The sequence below is a fragment of the Elaeis guineensis genome, chromosome 4 (genome assembly GCF_000442705.2).
Source record: "Elaeis guineensis isolate ETL-2024a chromosome 4, EG11, whole genome shotgun sequence".
Classification (NCBI taxonomy): domain Eukaryota; kingdom Viridiplantae; phylum Streptophyta; class Magnoliopsida; order Arecales; family Arecaceae; genus Elaeis; species Elaeis guineensis.
The window spans coordinates 7,097,682-7,120,003 of NC_025996.2; the positions used below are offsets into that span (position 1 = coordinate 7,097,682).

Below are 22,322 nucleotides of genomic sequence, written 5' to 3' on the forward strand. Positions count from 1 at the left end.
CTGAAATTGCTGATCAATATATAATTATTTTCCCACCCTAACTAATATGACTATAATTTCTTAACAAATGGCACCGAAGGTTTAGACCATTTTGAGGGGATTTGACGGTTGGAATTTTCCTTTTTCGCACCTTTCAACTTGAAATAGACCGTGCCTAATTTTTGTGTGCTTAAAAAAATTCTAGTAGTATTTTAGCTAAAGCCAAAGCTTTGGTAACGGGCCCCATAATCATTACGGTAGAACTAATTAGCTATTTTCCAGTCTAGTCCAATTGTTATCCAGATTTTTCTTGAAAAAAAATAATGTGTTGTCACAGCCACTCATCATAAAAGCTAGATAGTTGATATGGAAGTAGGAGGTCCTGAATTAATATAAAAAATTATTTATTTTATTATAAAATAAAAAGATGGCAGAGATGTTTGTGAAGACAAGAAAAAAAAATGAAAGAGCAGTTAAAAAAAATTTAAACTTCTATTATTTCCTCTCAAATTTCATGATTACAAATGAGAAAAAACTCTTCATATTTATAGAGGTTCAAGAAGGTTCTAGATATAAATTTTTTTTATCCTTAGACAAATCTAGATATTGATGGCAAATATTTTATAATATTTAGATATTTTTTTAAAATTTTTCTAAAATATTGACTCATACAAGCTTTTGCTATTTAAGCTCGTGTGGATTTTTTTTATCATAGCCCATGTGGATTGTCTGAAAATGAAGTGAGTTACTTTCTAATGCTCCTAACTTAAGTAACAAAAAACATGTAACAAATTAACATTCCCTCCTTGGAAATTAACATGCAACCACTTAAATTAGTTTTGAGCAAAAGGAATAATAAAAATCGATAGTAGTTTAGAACTACTACAATGTTTTGGTCGACATTGTTCCTACAGCGTACTTTTTGTGGGCTCAGTTGACAGCATGATGAACCCAGAAAACTTCGGAAGAAGTTTCTATATATAGGCTTGAACTATACTCTGAACTGGTTCAGTTCTTAGATTGCCCCCTTATCCTCAAACAAAAAAAGGTAAAAATAATAATAAATCTTAACTTGAGCGGGTTCAATGACCTCCCCGTGTCACTTCAGCCGGTGGGGACTGCAATGGACCTGAGAGGGACAGCCATGGCCAAGGTGACCCCAAAGTTCTCCGTCATGTCCACGTCCCCCGGCCCCATCGCGTCGGGCAGTTTCCACTCAAATTTTTGGAGCAACGAAACCAGCATCAAATGCACCATCCGGAAAGCCAGCGGCAATCCTGGGCAAATCCGACGCCCCGCACCGAACGGAATCAGCTCCATGTCTCGGCCCCGGAAGTCCACATCTCTCTCCAAGAACCTCTCGGGTTTGAACTCATTTGGTTCCGGCCACACCTCGACGTCCCGGCCGTAGGCCCACACGTTCACCAGGACGCGCGTGCCCTCCGGCACGGTGTACCCGAGCACCTCCACCGTTGATTCTGCCTTCCGGGGCACCAGGAATGGCGCCGGCGGGTGTAGTCGAAAGGTCTCCTTGACCACGGCTTGGAGGTAGGGTAGCCGGCCAATGTCCGACTCTTCCACCTCCTTCTCCCGGCCAATCACTCTCGCAACCTCGTCGTGGGCCTTCACCATGCACCGGGGGTTTCTCAACAGCTCCGCCATCGCCCACTCCACCGTGCTCGAGTTCGTGTCGGTACCGGCAGCAAATAGGTCCTACCACAAGAAAAGCTTTCAAATTGAAAGAAGCAAAGAAAATTTCGAAACACCTTAAGAATCAACTTAAATTGCAGTTTTACGTGGTTACCATGAACAATGATTTCATGACTTGTCGGTCCATCTTGAAGCTATCTTGCTGCACTTGGCGATGGAGGAGTACCTCCAAGAAGTCCTTGCTTGTTTGTTCTTCTGCTTTGCGCTGCAGTCGTCGGTCGATGTGTTCGTCAAAAATATCGTGCAGCTTCTTGAAAAGAGACGTCAAATGGCGCCGCCTGCCTTGCGGGTCTATTGGGGCCAGCCATGGGAAGAAATCCGAGAGGTTAGAGCCGCCGGCTTCCTTCATTATCTCCAGCACCACCCGCTTGAATTCTTGGGAGGACTCCGAGTGTAGATCGACGAGGTCAACAGAGAAGATAGTGCGGGACAGAACATTGAGCGAAGTTGTGAAAACCACTCGCCCGATATCCACCGGCAAACCCTTCAGGGAACGGTCGGATATATAAGATAGCAATTCTTGTACTTTTTGGCGCCGGAGGGACTGGTGGGCGTCCTGTGTTGCAGATCCTGCGGAGGCTCCGCCACTGCTTGGCTGGTGGCTGCCATACGACGGAGACATCGGCATGGCCAAGGGCACGGACGGCATCTGGAATCGAGCGGCCGGAGAAGACCGCATCCTTCATCTGAAGCACTTCTCTAGCAACCTCGACTATGGTGGTTACTTGGCCAAGGCGGAGGGTCATAAGAGGACCATAGGTCTTTGCGAGCCGGGCCAAGGATTGATGGGGCTTGCTGCCAAGCTGGAATAGGCTCCCCACGACGGGGAGCGGCCTGGGTCCGGGTGGGAGCCGGCTTTGGAAGCGGGATCTGTGTGTGAGGAGGAAGAGGAAGGGGAGCGTGACCGAAATCCACAGCAGCAGCATACTGAAGAACTCCATCTACGGCACCTCCTCCTGGATTCGCTCGGTTTCGAAATAACGAATATTAGATGGGACTGTCCGCACTAACACAATTTTAAGTGATGGGTTCGACGGACGCTAGCTGCGTCTACCGTTTAACGAACCGGGAAATTTGAGAGAAAACTTTAGCCCGGCGGCAGTCACGTGGGCTGGCAGTAGGAGAAAATATTCGCTGCAACGGTGATATCACGTCGCGGCTGTAAGAAACCAATCATCGATCAAAAATAAATAAAATACAGAAAATAATATAAAATATAATTTACAAAAATTTAAATTATAAAGATTGTTATTGATTTGTTATAAATTTAATATGGTGCCACCGTTGCAATGAATATTTTTTTCAAATCCTAACTGTGGTTAGACTGAAGTTTGTACGTATTATAGCGGAAGTCCCGTGGCACTATATTCTTGGATTGAATGGCTAAAGTCTCTTCTTTCCTCTTCCACTGGTGATGATGATCTGTGGGACCCTCTATCACTTGGCCCACTCCTCTTATCTATGGATATCATGGTAGGTTGTTAAAGAAAGCTAACAAGGCTTGGCTAGCGCAAGGTCTGAGTGATAACGATGTGTTACGAAATGTAATAAGCCTCCGATTTGCGGACAATGGTGGACAAAATTTTATGTGTTGGCAATCAAAACCCTTCTCCTTATATTCAAAATCACGGAAGGACTTGGAATCAAGTTCTCCAAGAGTTTCGTGGTAGGAATAAAATTCAGATGATGAAACCAGCCCTCTGGTGAGGCTCCTAACTATAACACTAATTTTTTTCATGCATGAATGTCGGCCTATCACTGTGTGATAGACCTCTTAGGAAGCAAGATTGGCTGCTCCTATGGATAAAATTGGCAAGAGACTCAGATCATAGAAAAGCCGGTTGTTATCTATGCTCCTTCCTCATCTTACTCAATAGCGGCCCTCTACATTGCGCAAATAGATAAGTGACCGAGGATATAATACTTTAAAATTTATGCAAGTGGATAGATAATAGAGAATGAAGTGCGTTATGATATATAAATAAATGGATGAAGAGGATCGGGCACTTTGAGTTCTGTTAGACAACTGGGTCATATATGAAATACTTTAAGATTTGTGTAGGCAAATGGATCGTAGACAAAATATTTTGTGATCTATGTAGATACATGAATGACGAAGAATAAAGCTTTTTAAGATTTGTACATTCAAATGGATGATTGGGATCAAAATACTTTAAGATCTATACTGACAAATGAATGATAAAAGATTAGATATTTTAAAATATGTGTAAATAAATGAATCATAGAAAATGAAGTGCTTTGAGATTTATACAAATAAATGAATGACAAAAATCTTTGAAGTAAGAGTATTTATCATTTTTTTCTTGTTCTGTTAATATCGTTGAGATCTAAATAAACAGTTGACCATATTGCAACTAATTTAAAGTTTTGACAGTTAATTGATATATTTTAAATTTTTAAGATCTAAATGTAAATAGCTCAAATGTGTACGGGTACCTTTATATTTTCTCATCTTATCGAAAAGATGCGTTCGAAAAACGTCTTCAACCAACTCTATCATTTGTTCTGTTGCTAGCCTTATTTAAGACTCCTGTGGTTCTTATTTGCAACTCGAGTCTCCAAACTTGTACAACTGGTTCTTAAGTTTCCATGAGCATGATCTCATCTTTTAATAAAAGCTAATGGGGGAACCTGGGCTCCCTTTCATCCTGCTCAGAAAAAAAAAAAAAAAAATCATGCGCAATCATCTGTCAAAAGAAAAGTCAACAAAAAAAATCCCATACAATGAAAAAAAAGGGTTCATATGAAAACGATCATTCCATGGGGTTACCTATGCTTCTCTTGGGAGACTTCAACTGTCTTCTCTACTCTGCGGAAAAAGGTAAGCCTTTTTGTGTTGACAGAGATGTTAAACAGTTCCGTATGTTCATCCATCAACACGGCCTGATTGATCTTGGTTACTCGGGATCTCATTTTACCTAGTGTAGTAATAGACAAGGATATGCAAGAGTTTGGGAAAGGTTAGACAGGGCTCTGGCCTCGACACCTAGTTAGCACTCTTTCCAGACTCTTCGATCCAGCATCTAGTCAGATTTGCCTCTGATCACTGCTCTCTACTCACAATCTCAAGCAATACTTCAAGAGGCCTTTCCCCCTCTAAATTTGAAAAATTCTGGATTTCTTGGAAAGGCATTTTTGATGTTATCAAAAGCGCTTGGAGATGTCAAGGCCACTACTCTCCTAGTGTTAAACTTTCTATTCTCCTCATAACACTTGGAAGGCGCTTAGGTGTTGAACCCCAATGTTGACAAACGACTTCAAGCCGACTTGGCTTGCATGGCTTGGCATATCTGGAAAGCTAGGAATGATCGAATATTCCAATCCTCTTTCACCTTGCCCATCCAAATTGCCCTCTCTCATGATGGACTTGTTGCGGCCAATCCCCCCATCGCCCGATCGTCGGTGTCGCGCACCTGCAAAAAAGAAGTCCATACTGATCGGAGATGCCTCCGACGGGGATCCTCCGATGATCAAGTCAGAGAAGAGACTAGGCAACAGTGAAAAATCAGGGGCTCAGCGGGAGAGAGCTAGGGAGAGAGAGGGAGAGAGCTCAGGAGCTTAGGGAGCTTCGCCTTACCAACACTGTTGCCTTCTCCATTTTATAGTAGAGCGAGGCATGGTCCTGTCATTAATGGTGCAGACAACTGGAGAGTTGTCAAATCGTCGGAAGCTGTCAGAATCGTCGCAGACTGTCAAGTCGCCGTGGACTGTCAAATTACTGAGGTTGACCTATGTCCTTGGCAGGACGATGCCCCCAGGACGGCCACGCCGCACGTCTTTGTCAGGACAGCAGCCCATAGCAGTCGTACGGCGTTTGGGGGAGCCGACCGACTATACGTCGGTATTCGGCTGCGGGACGTTGGGTGATGATCCGGGGATACCGTCGGCTGGTCTGGCGCATTGTGGGAGTCGGACGTCGGCTGCCACCTCCCGACAGTGAGTCGATATTTCGGGCTCCGCCGCTTGGCTTGTCGGGAACAGAATGGGTCCGCCGGGCCGAGACTCCTTCAGTCGGATAATGTCGGTAGCTACTGTCGGCAGTCATCGATCGGTGTGGTCGGACAGGTCCGAGGATGAGTCGGGATAAAAGGGGTCGATCGGTATATCCCAACAGTTGCCCCCCACTCCTGAGTCGGATGTCGTGTCGGCCAACGTTCTCACGTGGACAACGACTTTGGGCGAAAAAAGTGGCTATCCATCACATCATGCTCCGACTTTGGTAACCATATCAATGAACGATCCGGCATCAGACGTCCCATTAGTGTCAGACGTCCCATTGGGAACAGGAACCACCATTTCCACCGCCTCTTCGGGAACTTGAACTGCCATCTCCTCGGAGACACAAACCGCCGTCGTTTACTGAATCCCGAGATGCGATTTTTTTGCCACGTGGCAGGAGGCCATTGGGCCGAATCCGTTCATGCGGATGAAGGCGACGTGGCTTGATCCGATGGTAGGTGCATCGAATCATCGGTCCGAGGAAGGGCTCAGGCGCTGACACATGTCGGCATCCGGGAAGCCCTCGTCCGACATGCTTTTATCTCGACCATTGATGGGATTTATATATATGCGGCCATTTGCATCCAAAACTTCACTTTCTGCTGTAGATCTTTTTTTTTTTCCTGGCGCAGAGGCTCTGTCGAGTTGTCCCCCAGTTCCAGGTAGTCGTCTCCATCCTCTTACTTTGAGCTCTTCTCGAAGTTTTCTTTTCTTGTCTCCTTGCACCCTTCCTCCTTTGTCATTTTTCTTTTTGTTCTTCTTTTCGGGACTAGCATTATGGCTAGGACCTCTCCTCGAGGGAGTTAGTCGGGGAACCCGACTGACGACTCCCGATCGACCCCAGAGATGGAGGTTTCTTCACTTTCGGTGGTGAACGTTGAACGGCTCAGGGAGCAGTTTAATATCCCAGAGCAGTTCGAGCTCTTCGTCCCTGGGGCTGAGGGTTGGGATAACAACCCGCCTCCGGACCAGGTGGCCTTCTATGTCAAGGATCTTCGGGCAGGTTTTCGTTTTTCAATTTTGGAGTTCGTCCGGAACATCTTGGATTACTACGGGCTCTGTCCGACGCAACTGGCGCCGAACTTAGTCCGGCTGATAATCAGTTTCGCCTTATTGTGTCAGCTTTTGCCGACCTATCCTCATATTTTCTTCTTTCGGGCATTCTTTATCCTCCGACCCCACCCGAAAGCCCGAGGGTGGTGGTTCTTTAGTCCCCGAAAGGATCTCTCGTTCATTACTGATCTTCCATCATCGATCCATGGATGGAAGAACCAATTTTTCTTTGCTTCCTCCTCGCTACCTTGGGGGTGCCCTTCCCGCTGGGGTGATCCTCAGACTCAGCCGAATGAGAACAGTCGGGTGGAGGCTGGAGACCGAAAGAATTTTCACCTACTGAAGGACATGTCGGTACCAAAGTAGAGGGAGCTCGTCACCGAGCAAGCTCTGTACAATGCCGGCCTGACTTCGGTTCCACATTTAGGTGCTGTTTGGTCGGTTATTTTTGTCTTTTTTATCTGTCTTTGGACTTGTGCTGATCCTCTATTAAAATTACAGGCATACCGTTGAGGGCGAGGCTGACAGATGCCGATATTCGGCAACATGCAGTGAGGAAGAGGCTGGCTACTGGGGTCGGGCCCTCGCGGCCTCCCAAGAGGCCTCAAATAGCATCCCCGACCGGCATCGTGATGGCGGCAGCATGGCCCGACTCTGAACGTGCGTCGGGCCATGAGCCGGTTATCGCACTGTCGGTGCCGGCGTGCCACCTGAAGCACTGTCCGAGGAACGGGCGATCGAGGGAGCAGCCAAAGGTGTGTCGGCTGTACAGCCCACAGAAGAAGTTCGGGCCGAAACACGTGAGCCCGAACGACCTACATCGACGGCCATCGCGGCCTCGGGAGAAACCCAGTCGAGCTCGAGTCTCCCGTCTTTTTCTGACTTCAGGGCCAGGACGGCCGAACGAGGGAAGGCCCCGATGATGCCGGACGATGACATAAGGTCGGCCGGCCGTGCCACATCGTCCGATGTCCAGCTTCCTGAAGGAGTGTCGGTCCTGGCCAACCATGATTTGGCCAGGATGTTGTGTCAGGCGACCATCCTCCCGACCGACTGGGAGATCATGAAGAGTCGGCGGGTGTCCGATATGCTTTCTTCCTTCTATCCGACTATGATCCAGGTGAGCTCCACTTCTTCCCTTTTCAATTTCATTATCATTTTCCATCAGTTCGGTCTTCTGACAATCGATCCATTATTTGTAGTTGATGTACAATATGTCCGAGCTGGAGGCCGGGTATCGAAGGTTTGGCAATCTCCGAGCGGCCTGGAAGAATAGGACCGAGACCGTCGAAGCTGAGAAAGCGATGTTGGTCGATCAGCTGAAGTCGTCGGTCGATCGGGAGGCTAGGCTCGAGGAGGAGATCTCCTGACTTACCAACGGCCTAGCCGCCTCGGAGGTCGAGCTTCAGTCAGCTCGGGAGCAAGTTCGGCGCAAGACCCGCTGCATCCATCGACTGCGGCATGAGCGGGACGGCTGTGTCAGGGAGCTTGAGGTCGAGCACGAACAGCTTCGCGTCAGCCTGGAGAACCTCGCTAAGGCCGAGGAGAACTTATCCTCCGCCCAAGCCGATGCTGATATCGCGAAGGCGGAGGCAGAGTCAACCAGGGAGGTGCTGAGTCGGGCGGTGGAGGACTTCTGAGGCTCAGACGAGTACCAGGAGGAGCTCCTGGAGAGCGGCTTTGCCTCCTATCGGGTGGGCTTCGAGGATGCCTGGGATGTGATCCGGAGTCTGCACCCGGAGCTCGACTTGAGCGGCATCATCCCTCCAGGGTCGGAAAGCCAAGCCGCAGAGGAGGAGGCTGACCCACAGCCGACGGAAGCGGTTGCCGAAGGTGAGGTGGCTTCAACCCCCGGTCCTTCCCCGAATCGAGCAGGCACGCCGGTGGCCCCCGAACTCTACCCGGTGCAAGAAGTCGACTCCGATGAATAGTCGGGGTGTCCGCTCCGTTATCTTTGTACTTTTTTATTTTCTGTTCAGTCTTTGATATCTGTAATCGGGCCTCGTCCCAATTTTGTAATCAGGATTCGTCCCAATTTTGACTTAATAAAATCAAAGACTTCTCACTTTTTCCCGCATGTAGTTGAATGTATTTGATCGTCCAAACCATCTCTGGGTGCATAGGTCGTAGTTTCGGCATGTCCCATTAGGACGTTCAGTAGGATCCAGCGTAGCCGATCAAAGTGATCGGTGGCGTGTGCCCCGCTAAGGGTAGAACAAGCCCCGATCACAGGTCGGCATTCCGACCGCCGCGCAGGCTGCTTAGGATCTGATAGTCGAGAGCCATACAGATCGTAGGTTGAGCGTCTGTCGCCCGACCCTTGGTCGAGTGCGCACATGGGGTCGGGTGTCAGCCAATCCCCGAATGTGGCTCGCTGACACGACCATTCCGTAGAGTCTGATTGATAGTCGAGTAGCGTCCGACGCATTCGGATAGGGCAACGATGGCAAGTCGAATACTCATCGTCCGACCCTTAGTCGGGCGTGTACACCGGGACGTATGATAAACGATGGCAAGCCGAATATCCTTCGATCGATCGTGATCGAGTCGGTTCGTCGCAAGTCGAATACTTGCTGCCCAGACCTTGGTCGGGTGGGTACGTCGTAGTCACCTTGGCATTTTGCCCTTCCTTAGTCGAAAGTTTGGCAAGTTAGCCAACGACGTTGGTCGAAGCCCTTTGCCTTCACAGGCGGGGGGCCGTCGTAGACATTCTGCTTCTCCGATCACCATTGTAGAATTTGATATGTCGTCAGTGATCAGGACGTAGATTGAGCCGTAGATCTGGCGACCGAAGCGTAGGTTTCCGACGAGATGTAGGGCTCAAGTCGGGGCATCGAGGCTCGTACTTCAGGTGAGAGCCGACCCTTGACGAAGGGCCAAACTTCGCGGACTCTGGAGTTCTAAAATCGTATTGTATTTCAAGCAAGAAGGGCATACAGAACTCATTGATAATACAATTTCAAGTTGTCGGCATTCCAAGTCCGAGGAATGGCCGTCCCTTCCAGGGTTTCAAGTCGGTAGGCGCCCGGCCTATAGGCATCCGCAATCTTGTAGGGTCCTTCCCAGTTTAGGGATAGTTTTTCTTGATCCTGAGGCTTCAAGATTTCCGCCTTCCTCAAAATTAGATCTCTGGATCTGAAAGATTTCGGTCGAACTTTAGCATTGTAGTATCGGGTCACTCTTTGTCGGTAGGAAGCCATGCGGAGTTGAGCCTCACGTCGAAGCTCGGGTAGGAGGTCCAAGTCGGCCCTCCGACACTCGAAGTTGCCCAGTTCACAGTATTGCTCAACCCTAATCGATGGTAGCCCGATTTCTAATGGGATCATTGCTTCTGTCCTATAAGCCAGGCTGAAAGGAGATTCTCCGATCGGGACCTAGGGTGTCGTTCGGTATGCCCACACGATCGAGTGCAACTCTTCGACCCAGAGACCTTTGGCTTCGTTCAGTCGGATCTTCAACCCATGCAGAATGGTTCGATTGGTCACCTCGACTTCTCCGTTGGACTGTGGATGGCCGACCGAGGTCAGCCTGTGCGTGATATAGAATCTTGCGCAAAACTCTCTGAAATCATTGTTGTCGAATTGTCGGCCATTGTCGGTGATGATGGTGTGCGGTAGCCCGAACCTAAAGATGATGGCTCTTTGAACAAAGTCTTCCATCTTGCACTCGATGATTTCCGCCAGGGGTTCGGCCTCCACCCACTTGGTGAAATAATCGATGGCGACAACTATAAATTTTTTCTGACCAGACGTCGGGGGGAAAGGACCGAGTATGTCAATCCCCCATTGGGCCAAGGGCCAAGGGGCGACGAGGGCGGTCAGTTGGCTGACGGGCCGGTGTTGTAAGTTAGCATACCTCTGACACGGGTCGCACCTCCGAACCAGGTCAGCCGCATCTTTCTTCATGGTGGGCCAGTAGTAACCTTGTCGTAGGACTTTGTAGGCCAAGGATTTACCCCTCATGTGACTCCCGCAGATCCCTTCGTGCACCTCCCTGAGTGCGTAGTCGGCATCCGTCGGTCCCAAGCACCGTAGCAAGGGAAGGGAGAACGACCTTTTGTAGAGTTGTCCGTCCATCATGACATATTGGGAGGCCGTCCATCGGAGTCGCCTGGCTTTCGTAGGGTTTTCGGGGCTGGTTTCGTTGGTCAGATACTGAACGATCAGGTCCATCCAGCTTGGCCTGATCGTCAGTTGTAGTACCTCCTCAGCCCTGTTGATACTCGGTTGCTCGAGGCTCTCCATAAATGTCCGACCCAAAGTGCCGTAGGCAGATGTTGCAAGCTTGGAGAGTGCATCGGTCCGAGTATTTTTCGACCTGAGAATGTGGGAGATCTCGAAATACTTGAGGTGTGCCACGAGATCTCTCACCTTCTAAAAATATTTGGCCATGGTCGGGTCCCGCACCTCGAATTCACCTTTGACTTGTCCCACGATCAGCTGAGAGTCGAAGAAGACTCTGAGGCTGTAGATCCCGAGCTCCTGCACCATGCTCAAGCCGGCGAGGAGCGCTTCATACTCGGCTTGATTATTGGAAGCTTTGAAGTTGAATCGGAGGGCGTACTCCGAGTTGGTGAGCAGGAACCCGACGCCGCTCCCTTGGGCATTGGAAGCTCCATCTATGTGTAACACCCAGGTTGACTCGAGGTCACATTCGGAGGTCGCAACTTCTTTGGAGCTCCCGACTTTCGATGTTTGGTCGACTGTCGGGCATTCCGCAACAAAGTCGGTCAGGACTTGGGCTTTCAAAGCAGGACGCGGTCGGTACTGGATGTCGAACTCGCTCAACTTCACCGCCCATTTCGTCAGTCGTCCTGATGTGTTGGGGCGATGGAGGATCGCCCTCAGGGGCTGGTCGGTCAGGATCACGATGGCGTGTGCTTGGAAATACGGACGGAGTCATTGCGTGGATATGACCAGAGCAAATATCATCTTTTCTGCCCTTGAGTATCGAGTTTCGGCCCTATGGAGCACCTTGCTGGTGTAGTATATGGGCTGGTGAATTCGGCTCTCATTCTCCCGGACGAGTACCGAACTGACTGCCTCTGGGACGGTGGCCAGATAGAGGTACAATATTTCTCCGACTTCTGGCTTCACAAGCAGGGGCGGGGAAGTCAGGTACTTCTTCAGATCTTCAAAGGCTTGCCGGCACTCATCTGACCATGAGAAGTCTTTCGTCTGCCTTAAGATTTTGAAGAATGGGAGGCACCTCTCAGTCGACCGAGAGATGAATCGACTGAGTGCGATGACCTTCCCATTGAGCTGCTGCACTTCCTTTTTGCTGTTCGGGTGCCGCATGTCCATAATCGCCTTTATCTTCTCGGGGTTAGCCTCGATTCCATGTTGAGAAATGAGGAACCCAAGAAACTTTTTTGAAGCTACCCCGAAGGCACACTTGGTCGGATTTAACTTCATCCGATGTTGCCGAAGGGTGCGGAAGGTTTCTTCCAAGTCTTGGACATGGTCTGAAGCCTGTGCGTTCTTCACCAGCATGTCGTCCACGTAGACCTCCATATTGCGCCCGATCTGATTCTTGAAGATCTTATTGACGAGGCGTTGGTAGGTAGCTCCGGCGTTCTTTAGGCCAAAGGGCATCACTTTGTAACAGTAAAGGCCCTTGACGGTCACGAAGGCCGTATGCTCCTCGTCCTCGGGCGTCATTCGGATTTGATTATATCCGACGAAGGCATCTATGAAGCTGAGCAGTCGATAACCGGACGTCGCATCCATCAGCTGGTTGATCTTCGACAGCGAAAAGCTGTCCTTCGGACAGGCCCAGTTCAAGTCGGTATAAGTCGATGCAGATCCTCCACTTCCCATTGACTTTCTTCACCATGACGACGTTTGCGAGCCAGTCAGGATATGTGGTTTCTCTGATGAAGCCTGCCTCGAGCAGCTTGTCCACTTCCTCGTCGATGGCCCTCTGCCTTTCGGAGGCGAATGCCCATTTCTTCTGTCTCACCGGCTTCGCGCCAGGGGCGATGTTAAGTCGGTGAGTCATCGTCTCCGAAGGTATGCCGGACATATCTTCTGCCGACTAAATGAATACGTCGGCGTTATCCTCCAACAGTTCTATCAGCTGCCGCCGCTTCGGGTCGGTCAACTGCAACCCGACCCAGACGACCTGCTCAGGGTTCCTTGTCATTGGGATGGAGATTAGCTGTTCAACCGGTTCACCCCGCTCCTCCTCTTCCCATTGGTCCAGCTTGTCGACCATCAGGGAGTCCTTCGACTCAGTGCTTTGAGTAGAAATTTAGAAGCACCGCCGAGCGAGTTGTTGATCCCCGTGCATCTTCCCGGCTCTATTTTTGATCGAGAACCGAACCAGCATGTGGTACGTCGAGACTATCGCTCTAAGGGCATTTAGTCCGATTCTTCCAAGTATGGCGTTGTAGGCCGATGGTACTCGAATGATCATGAATGTCATATGGATGGTGCTTTATCGTGGTTCGGTCCCAACTGTCACGGAAAGAGTAATTTCACCTTCCACTGTGACGACTTCTCCGGCGAAACCCACTAGGGGCGTAGAGACTCTTCTGAATCGGTCGGTCGACAGTCGCATTCGGAAAAAGATCGAGTAAAACAAAACATTAGTGGAGCTTCCATTATCTACAAGAATCTTTTTTATATCATAGTTCGCTATTGTTGCCGAGACAACAACGGCGTCATCATGGGGAGTTTGGATTCCCCGAGTGTCCTCATCTGTAAAGATGATTACATCGTCCTAGCACGGCCTCTTCGTCGACTCTCCTTCAGTAGTCATTCCTCGATCCAGTCGTCTGGCGATCATGTTGATGACTCCAGCAGTAGGTTGATTATTTGCTGCCTCTTCAGTCGGTTGGGGTTGTCGGTTGGGAAGGGGCCGAGTCGGCGGGTCCCTTCGGAACTTTTCGAGATAGCCTCGTCGGATGAGGTCCTCTATCTCATCCTTGAGTTGGATGCATTGCTCGATGGTATGACCGCGGCTCCGATGGAACCGACAGTACCTTCTCCGATCGAGGCCTTTTGCCTTCAGAGGCGGAGGCCGTCGCAGATATTTCACTCCCTCAATCTCCATCAAGATCTGCGCACGAGGAGCAGAGAGGGGAGTGTAGGAGTCATACCTGCGATGCACCGGCTTCGGACTTCGCCGTCGGGGTGATCTCGAGCTCCGCCGTCGGGGTGATACCTATTTGTCGGTTGGGGGCCTGCTGGGTTCAGCAGGAGCCCAACCCTTCTTGCGCTTCTCCTTTTGTCCCATGCTCTCGGTCAGGCACCGGTCGGAAGCTCCTTCGTCCATGCGCATATATTTGTACGCGCGCTCCAGCAATTCGGCATACGTCCGGGGGAGGGTCTTGTTCAGGGAGTATGTGAAGCGAGACCCCCTTAGTCCCCTCTTCATGGCCGAAATAGCCATATCTTCGTTGAGGTCCCGGACCTCAAGCGTGGCCGCATTGAATCGGGCCACAAAATATCGTAGAGTCTCATTTTCTCCCTGCTTGAGGGAGAAGAGACTGTCTGAGGTTCGCGGCGGCTTCCGGCTGGTGCTGAAATGGGCCACGAAAGAATGTTCGAGCTGCCTGAAGGAGTAGATACTTTTCGAGTGGAGACCGGAGTACCAGGCTCTGGCAGCCTTGCGGAGTGTGGCGGGGAAGCCGATGCAAAGGAGGGCATCGGTTGCCCCTTGGATTGTCATGAGAGCTTTGTAGCTCTCCAGATGGTCAATTGGATCGGTGGAGCCGTCGTAAGGCTCCACGTGAGGCATCTTGAATCGACTAGGGATCGGTTCATCGAGGATGAATCGAGAGAGAGGTTGGATGGTCCGAAAGTTGACGTCGTTCGACGACTTCTGTCCATCCACCTGGAGCTGGGCAAGCCGACGATCAATTTCTTCAAACTTGCGCTCGTAGTCGTTTAACAGTCGGCGTTGAGAAACTTCAGGAGTCGATCCTCCCGATGAATTTGAGAGTGAGGCAGATGGCGTCCACCGCCGCTTCTCCCTCCTCGCCCGCTCCAACTACGAAGGAGAGGGACGTCGAGACCGACGGGCGCCATGCTGTGGCCGCCTCCCCTCTTCTCAGTAGGAGTGGTGAGACGGCTGCTCTTGAGGAGGAGAAGGAAGTGGACACAGGCATCGGTGGCTGCTTCTGGACGGCATGGGATGCGCTACCGGTTGTTTTGCTGCTGGAGATTTTTGACCGCATCCGTCAGAACGGTCATTTGCCGCATGATCGCCGCGATCTGTGCTTCCATGGTCACCGTCGGGTGCGGAGAGTTGGGCTCCGCCATGGAGGGTGAAGGAGAGGGCTCTTCTCGACGGGAAGAGCACCTCGCCGACCCGATAGCTCTCGATCGCTGAGCTCTGATTTTCGTCATTTCGAAAGGTCTCTGAAACTTTAGGGAGCTTGCTATCCTACCTCTGTCGATTTTAACCCCCTTCCTGACGCGCCAAATCTGTTGCGACCAATCCCCCTGTCGTCCGATCGTCGGTGTCGTGCACCTGCAAGAAAGAAATCCACACTGACCAGAGATGCCTCCGGCGGGGACCCTCTGACGGTCAAGTCAGAGAGGAGACTAGACAACAGTGGAAAATCAAGGGCTCAGCGAGAGAAAGCTAAGGAGAGAGAGGGAGAGAGCTCAGGAGCTTAGGGAGCTTCGCCTTACCAACACTGTTGCCTTCCCCATTTTATAGTAGAGCGCGGCATGGTCCTGCCATTAATGGCGCAGACAACTAGGGAGTTGTCAAATCGCCGGAGGCTGTCAGAGTCGCCGCGGACTGTCAAGTCGCCGTGGGCTGTCAAATCACTAGGGTTGACCTATGTTCTTGGCAGGATGATGCCCCCAAGGCGGTCACGCCGCACGTCCTTGTCAGGACAGCAGCCCATAGCAATTGTACGGTGTTTGGGGGAGCTGACCGACTATACATCGGTATTCGGCTGCGGGACGTCAGGTGATGACCCGGGGATACCGTCGGCTGGTCTGGCGCATTGCGGGAGTCGGATATCGGCTGCCACCCCCTCTCCCCGACAGTGAGTCGGTATTTCAGGCTCCGCCGCTCGGCTGACCGGGAACAGAATGGATCCGCCCGGCCGAGACTCCTTCAGTCGGGTAATGTCGGTAGCTACTATTGACAGTCGTCGGTCAGTGCGGTCGGACAGATCCGAGGATGAGTCGGGGTAAAAGGGGTCGGTCGGTATATCCCAACATGACTCATGTGCTACTCATCTTCACATGCATAACGACTCTCTGTCAAGGCATGGGGATACCTTTAATCCACCATTTCATCTCACCTCTAGCCCCATTGTTGCTTGGTGTCCCCCCCTTTTGGAGTCATCAAACTAAATTTTGATGCAGCAGTCCATGAAACTGAAGCACCAGCTGGGTTTCTAATAAGGGACCACACAGGAGCTATTCTGATTGCTGATGGTAAGTTACTTCCTCACTCCTCTGTGCCTTTTGCAGAGCTCACTGCTGCCTGGCTTACCCTTTACTATGCTGTATCAGTGTTTAATGTTCCAAGAATTTGGCTAGAGAGAGACTCTGCCCTTGTTATCAAGTGGATCAATAATCCTCATTGCAGACACTATAGATCCACTTTGTTTCGTGACATCCTCACTTGGAAAGCAAGCTGCATGCACCTCATTTCAAGCATCGCATGTCTTCAGAGAAGCCAACCAGGTGGCTGATCTCCTAGCCAACTATGCTCTGAGGGGGGATTTCATTTTATCTCCAGGTGATCAATTCCCTTCCCTTCTCTATGTCATTTTGTCAGCTGATGTATCTGGCACACAATTTATCCGTAAAAGATGACTGCATCTGTGCGATTCTCAAGTGACATGCATGCAACGCCATGTGGCTTCTGGCATCTTTTTTATGTTTACAGTTTGTTGTTCATCTTGATTACCATCTTAGCCTATCCTTCAATTGGCTGTCTATGCAGCCTTTTGCACCCCGGCATCAAAGCTTATAAAGGTTCTACATCTCAAGGCATTATGCCGAATTCTTTGGGGACTATGGTTCTTTCATTCTTATGCTTTGCTTGTCTCCATATTATATCTGAGTATCTCTCTCACCATATTGTGGTTATCTCCAAGCTTTTCCAATCTAATGAATATCCTTTCCTGCATATAGAATACACTGCAATTTTAAGCCCAAATGCAAGCTTGGTTTTATATCAGCAAGCGTGGCTGTTGATGGACCGGAATCTCCGTGTGAGCAATGATGGAGCTGATGCCCAGATCCTTTGGAGTGCTATATCTATCATTTTAGCCAAACATCATTGCAATGAGGCTAAATGGCACGGTGCTAAGCTTACTGTTTTAAAAGCTGATTTCAATACTTTCAAATTACAGGATGCCTATTCTGTCCATCTTATTGCTTCTATACTTCACTGGACCCTTTTTGTGAACCATGATGATGCTGTGGCCCAGATCCTATTGAATGTTTTTCCCATTCTTACAACTGAGCAATTCTGCTATGATGTTGATCGGCTAAGCACTGAGACTACTGTTATACTTGGTGAATTCTGCCGGACTCTTCTAGTGAACAGTGATGGAGCTGGTGCCCAGATCCTTTGGAATGCTTTCCTTGTCCCTATAACCCAGCAACTCTGTTATGAGGAATGGCTCAGCACTGAGTTCACTTTTTTCACCATTGCTTTCAACTTTTTTAATTTGCAACATACCCACTATGCTTCTCAAACTATATACTCATGCAGAACTGATTGAGATTTTGTTGGCGAAAAAGTCAAGGAGATGCATGACCTTTCATTGACATTCTTGGTTTTTTATATTGCCTCCTCTTCCTTTACATCTGTGCTGTATGGGGTGTTTTATGATCCTCTACATAATATCTTTCAGACCTTAACATCGTTATTTTCATGGAGATGCCATCTGATCGCCAGCACAAGCATACTTGTGGATATATGCTATGCTTTAATGCTTCTTCCCAGCATTGGTATAGTGACCTGAGGCAAAACCAGGAATACCACCATTATTTTTCCTGCTGGCAGACAAAGCATTTTAAACTCCTATGCAGATGGTTTACTTTGGGAGCATTTCTTCTTTTGGAACGCAGCGCTGGGAGTTTGCTCTGCTTGATCTGTTTCTCAGTAGATATTTTTGTGCTTTGCCTGGATCTTGGTTTCTTTTTTCCTGACCCTGATGCAAAGGGCTGCAATCCCTGATGGGGTTGGGCTTAGATGTATTTTGGGCTTTCTTTTTATCTTTCTTTGTTCCCTGAAACCCTTGTATTACCAAAAAAAAAAAAGCCACAAAACCGAGATGGTAGAAATATATCGTTATCATTTAGGATGCGCATCATTTAATAAGCTAGCAAAAGCAGCACAAAATTGGGCCCACGGACTTGTCCCATGTGAGCTGGTTGTTTACATTTGACCCCACATACATCTCTCGCACAATGTATGGTCACCGTTGTAACAGAATGGCTTATCCTCAAGGATAAAAAGTTCTCGATGAGAGGTCTATGGTGAGCCAGCCCATCTACAAAGATGACGTGCGACAAGAACTGAAGTAGAATTCATGACCAGGCCTGGAGATAGACCCACCAATCAATATCTACCAATACATTTGGATGGAAGGTGGCCTAGATTCACGCCTTACACGTCTCTATCACAATTTTGGAATCATACACGTGCAAAATTTTTAGTTTAAATTTGAAGTGATGGACAAATGCACTTGCAGAATCACTTATTATTGTTTTTATCTCTTCGTTTTTTTTTCTTTAATATCCTGACAATATATTAAGATTGATTATGTGATATCAATTAGCTTTTTGTGCTTATTATTTCCTTTTTGATGCTGGATCATTCTCCTTCTAGGTTTCTGTGCATAAGAAATTCATCAGGCTTTGCTCCAAATTGCATACGAACTTAAATTGTGAGTCCATATAGAATTATTTTCTTATCCTAACTAATATGACTAAAATATCTTAACAAATGGCACCGAAGGTTTGGGCCATTTTGAGGCGATTTGACTGTTGGAACTTGCTTGTTTTACATCTTTCATATGGAACCAGACTGGGCCTAACTTTTGTGCTCTTGTGTAAAACCCCAAGCGTTGATAACTGCCCCCTAATCGTTGCGCTAGAACTAATAGCCATTTTTCAGTCTAGTCCAATTGTTGCTAGGGTTTTTCTTGAAATAATGTGTTATTACAACTACTCTTAGCTTAAGTAATGAAAAACATGTAATAACAGCAAATTAACGTTCCCTACTTGGAAATTTTCTTATATAATGGTTTTACTTTCTGTATTAATATATAAAAATTATCTATAAATAATAAAGAGATCAAATAAATTTTGTTAGTAGTATTGAGGGTGCCAACTATTACAACTGATAGAGCTATTATTTTGGATGTCAATGACCAGCATTTGGATCTCGCATTTACCTCAATCTCAGCTAGGCCTTTTGCTGTCCTACTCAAAAAATACAGCAGCATTTTATTAGTACTATATAAAGGTTTTTTTATAATAGAAAAGTAGCAATCTAATGGCCATTATTTAACCAAATAAGTTAACCCTAAAATATCAGGTTTGGCACCTCTGCGGCATGTGTAATTCTGCTCTTATTTATGTTCCTTGTCATCCATTAATTTGAGAATAATGGGAAAAAATTCTTAAATTAATGACTAATTCTCACTTGGTTGTTTTACTTGAGAACAATTCGAATAATTAATAACAAGATCAAGGAATAAATAAGTTTGGAGCAAAAGGTACAATAAAAACGGATAGTAGTTTAAAACTATTATAATGCATGTTTTGGTGGACATTGTTCTTACAGCACACTTTTGGTGGGTTTAGTCGACCTCAGAAGAAGTCTCTTTAGGTAATGACCATACTCTGAACTGGTTCAATTCTTAGATTGCCCTGGTTCAGCCGATGGAAACTGCAATGGCCCGGAGAGGGACAGCCTTGGCCAAGGTGACCCCAAAGCTCTCCGTCATGTCCACGTCCCTCGAACCCATCCCATCGGGCAGTTTCCATTCAAATTTTTGGAGCAACGAAGCCAGCATCAAATGCACCATCCGGAAAGCCAGCGGCAATCCTGGGCAAATCCGACACCCTGCGCCGAACGGAATCAGCTCCATGTCTCGGCCCCGGAAGTCCACCTCCCTCTCCAAGAACCTCTCGGGTTTGAACTCATTTGGTTCCGGCCACGCCTCCCCGTCCCGGCCAAAGGCCCACACGTTCACCAGGACACGCGTGCCCTCCGGCACGGTGTACCCATCCAACTCCACCGTTGATTCTGCCTTCCGGGGCAGTAGGAATGGCACCGGCGGGTGTAGTCGAAAGGTCTCCTTGACCACGGCTTGGAGGTAGGGGAGCCGGCCAATGTCCGACTCTTCCACCTCCTTCTCCCTGCCAATCACTCTCTCAACCTCGTCGCGGGCCTTCGCCATGCACCTTGGGTTTCTCAGCACCTCCGCCATCGCCCATTCCACCGTGCTCGAGCTAGTGTCGGTACCGGCAGCAAATAGGTCCTAGCACAAGAAAAGCTCTTCATATTGAAAGAAGTAAAAGTTTGACACAAATAAAGAATCAACTTAAACGTGGTTACCATGAACAAAGATTTCATGACTTGTCGGTCCATCTTGAAGTTATCTTGCTGCACTTGGCGATGGAGGAGTACCTCCAGGAAGTCCTTGCTTGCTTGTTGTTCTTCTTTGCTCTGCAGTCGTCGGTTGATTTGTTCGTCTAGGATATCTTGCAGTTTCTCGAAAAGTGCCGTCAAGCGGCGCCGCCTGCCTTGCAGGTCTATTGGGGCGAGCCGTGGGAAGAAATCCGAGAGGTTAGAGCCCCCGGCTTCCTTCATTATCTCCAGCACCACTTGCTTGAATTCTTGGGAGGACTCCGAGTGTAGATCGACGAGGTCAACAGAGAAAATAGTGCGAGACAGCAGATTGAGCGAAGTTGTGAACACCACTCGCCCGATATCCACGGGCAAACCCTTCAGGGAACGGTCGGATATATAAGATAGCAATTCTTGTACTTTTTGGCGCCGGAGGTACTGGTGGGCGTCCAGCGTTTGGGAAGTGAAAAGCTCTGTGTTGCAAATCCTGCGGAGGCTCCGCCACTGCTTGGCTGGTGGCAGCCATGGGAGGGAGACTTCGGCATGGCCGAGGGCACGGACCGCATCTGGAATCGAACGGCAGGAGAAGGCCACGTCCTTCTTCTGAAGCACTTCTCTAGCAATCTCCGGGGAGGATACGACTACGGTGGTTACTTGGCCCAGGCGGAGGGTCATTAGGGACCATATGTCTTTGCGAGCTGGGCCAACGATTGATGGGGCTTGTTGCCGAGCTGGAATAGGCTCCCCACAACGGGGAGCGGCCTGGGTCCGGGTGGGAGCAGGGTTTGGGAGTGGGATCTGTGTCCTGCTACTAGTGCGAGGAGGCAGAGGAAGGGGAAGGTCACCGAAATCCATAGCAGCAGCATACCGCAGAACTCCATCTACGGCAGCTCCTCCTCGATTCACTTGGTTTCGAAATAACCAATATTAGATGGGACTGTCCGCAGTAACACAATTTTAAGTGATGGAAAGGGTTCGACGGACGCTGCGTCTCCCGTTCAACGAACCAGGAAAAGAAACAAATGCATGTAAAGCGTCCGGTAGGGCCCGTGGACGTTGTATACGTTTCTTCCGCGGACAATGTTTCGTGTGCATTCGCGAAAGGGATACGCCGCTTGGTGGAGAAACTGGAGATTTTCTTCTTCGACCGACGAACTCCCAATTGCAGTTTGAGAGAAGTTTGTGTGCGGGAGTCCCGTGGCACTGCTCCTCCCGTACATGGAAACAAATGTTTAAAATTTATCTCCCATAAATGAGTATTATGAGTTCATTTTTAAAAAACTCATGCATCTAATTGGACGAAAAAATCATGCATATCATGAAGCATCTTTAGTCACTGTCCGGGCTCCAACGGACAGTCTTATATGCAACCAGTGACGTCAGGCTGATCTCGTTGCTTTGATAACCGTATAATAGATTTTAATATGCATGGACTTATATATTTGATATAAGATATAATAAAAATAATATGTAATATTTGATGAGAGGTGTTGAGATAAATCCTCGTCGCTTATCCGGCGAGTCTTCTTTCTCATCTCTCGACAGACTAGCTGCACTTCGTCAAACTAAGCTACTATGATTCAACCCGACTTCGATCAATGGATCTCGTCCCAATCAGCTTTCGACCAATTAGGATCGACGATATATGACCGACCAAAAGCAACAGACTCAGCCGAGTCGGTTCTTGATTGATCTGATTCGATACACAGTCTACGCATAACCTACGAGCCAATTGATGATATTCAATATATAGCTGACTATCTATCTGGTGTCCTAACAATTTAATTGACGATTGGATAGCACCGTTCAATGGACTCATTCGGTCTACTATCGAGTCCAAGAGCACGGACGTCGGTCGGGCAGTTAAACATCAAGCGTAGCTGTCACGCTATCTCATTGGATCATATCAAATCCCGTCACCCAAAAGCGGTCAGATCCTGCGCTGCCAGCTATGCATCGTGATAAGAAATTACGAAGTCATTAATTATGCCCAT

The 22,322-nt window shown here is 48.6% G+C and overlaps 1 protein-coding gene and 2 pseudogenes across 1 annotated transcript in view; 1 reads left to right on the forward strand and 2 right to left on the reverse strand.

Moving 5' to 3' along the window:
- LOC140857102 (uncharacterized) overlaps nucleotides 1-17,725 on the forward strand; it is a 37,612-nt gene extending 19,887 nt beyond the window's left edge. The window contains exon 3 of the mRNA XM_073255435.1: nucleotides 16,872-17,725. Within this exon, the coding sequence (XP_073111536.1) occupies nucleotides 16,934-17,467 (534 nt within the window). The 5' untranslated portion in view covers nucleotides 16,872-16,933 and the 3' untranslated portion in view covers nucleotides 17,468-17,725. The remainder of the gene's footprint in view (nucleotides 1-16,871) is intronic.
- LOC105044237 (geraniol 8-hydroxylase-like) lies at nucleotides 901-2,852 on the reverse strand (annotated as a pseudogene).
- A 1,747-nt stretch (nucleotides 17,726-19,472) lies between the features above and the next one.
- On the reverse strand, nucleotides 19,473-21,405 carry LOC140857101 (geraniol 8-hydroxylase-like; annotated as a pseudogene).
- Nucleotides 21,406-22,322: the final 917 nt, after the last annotated feature.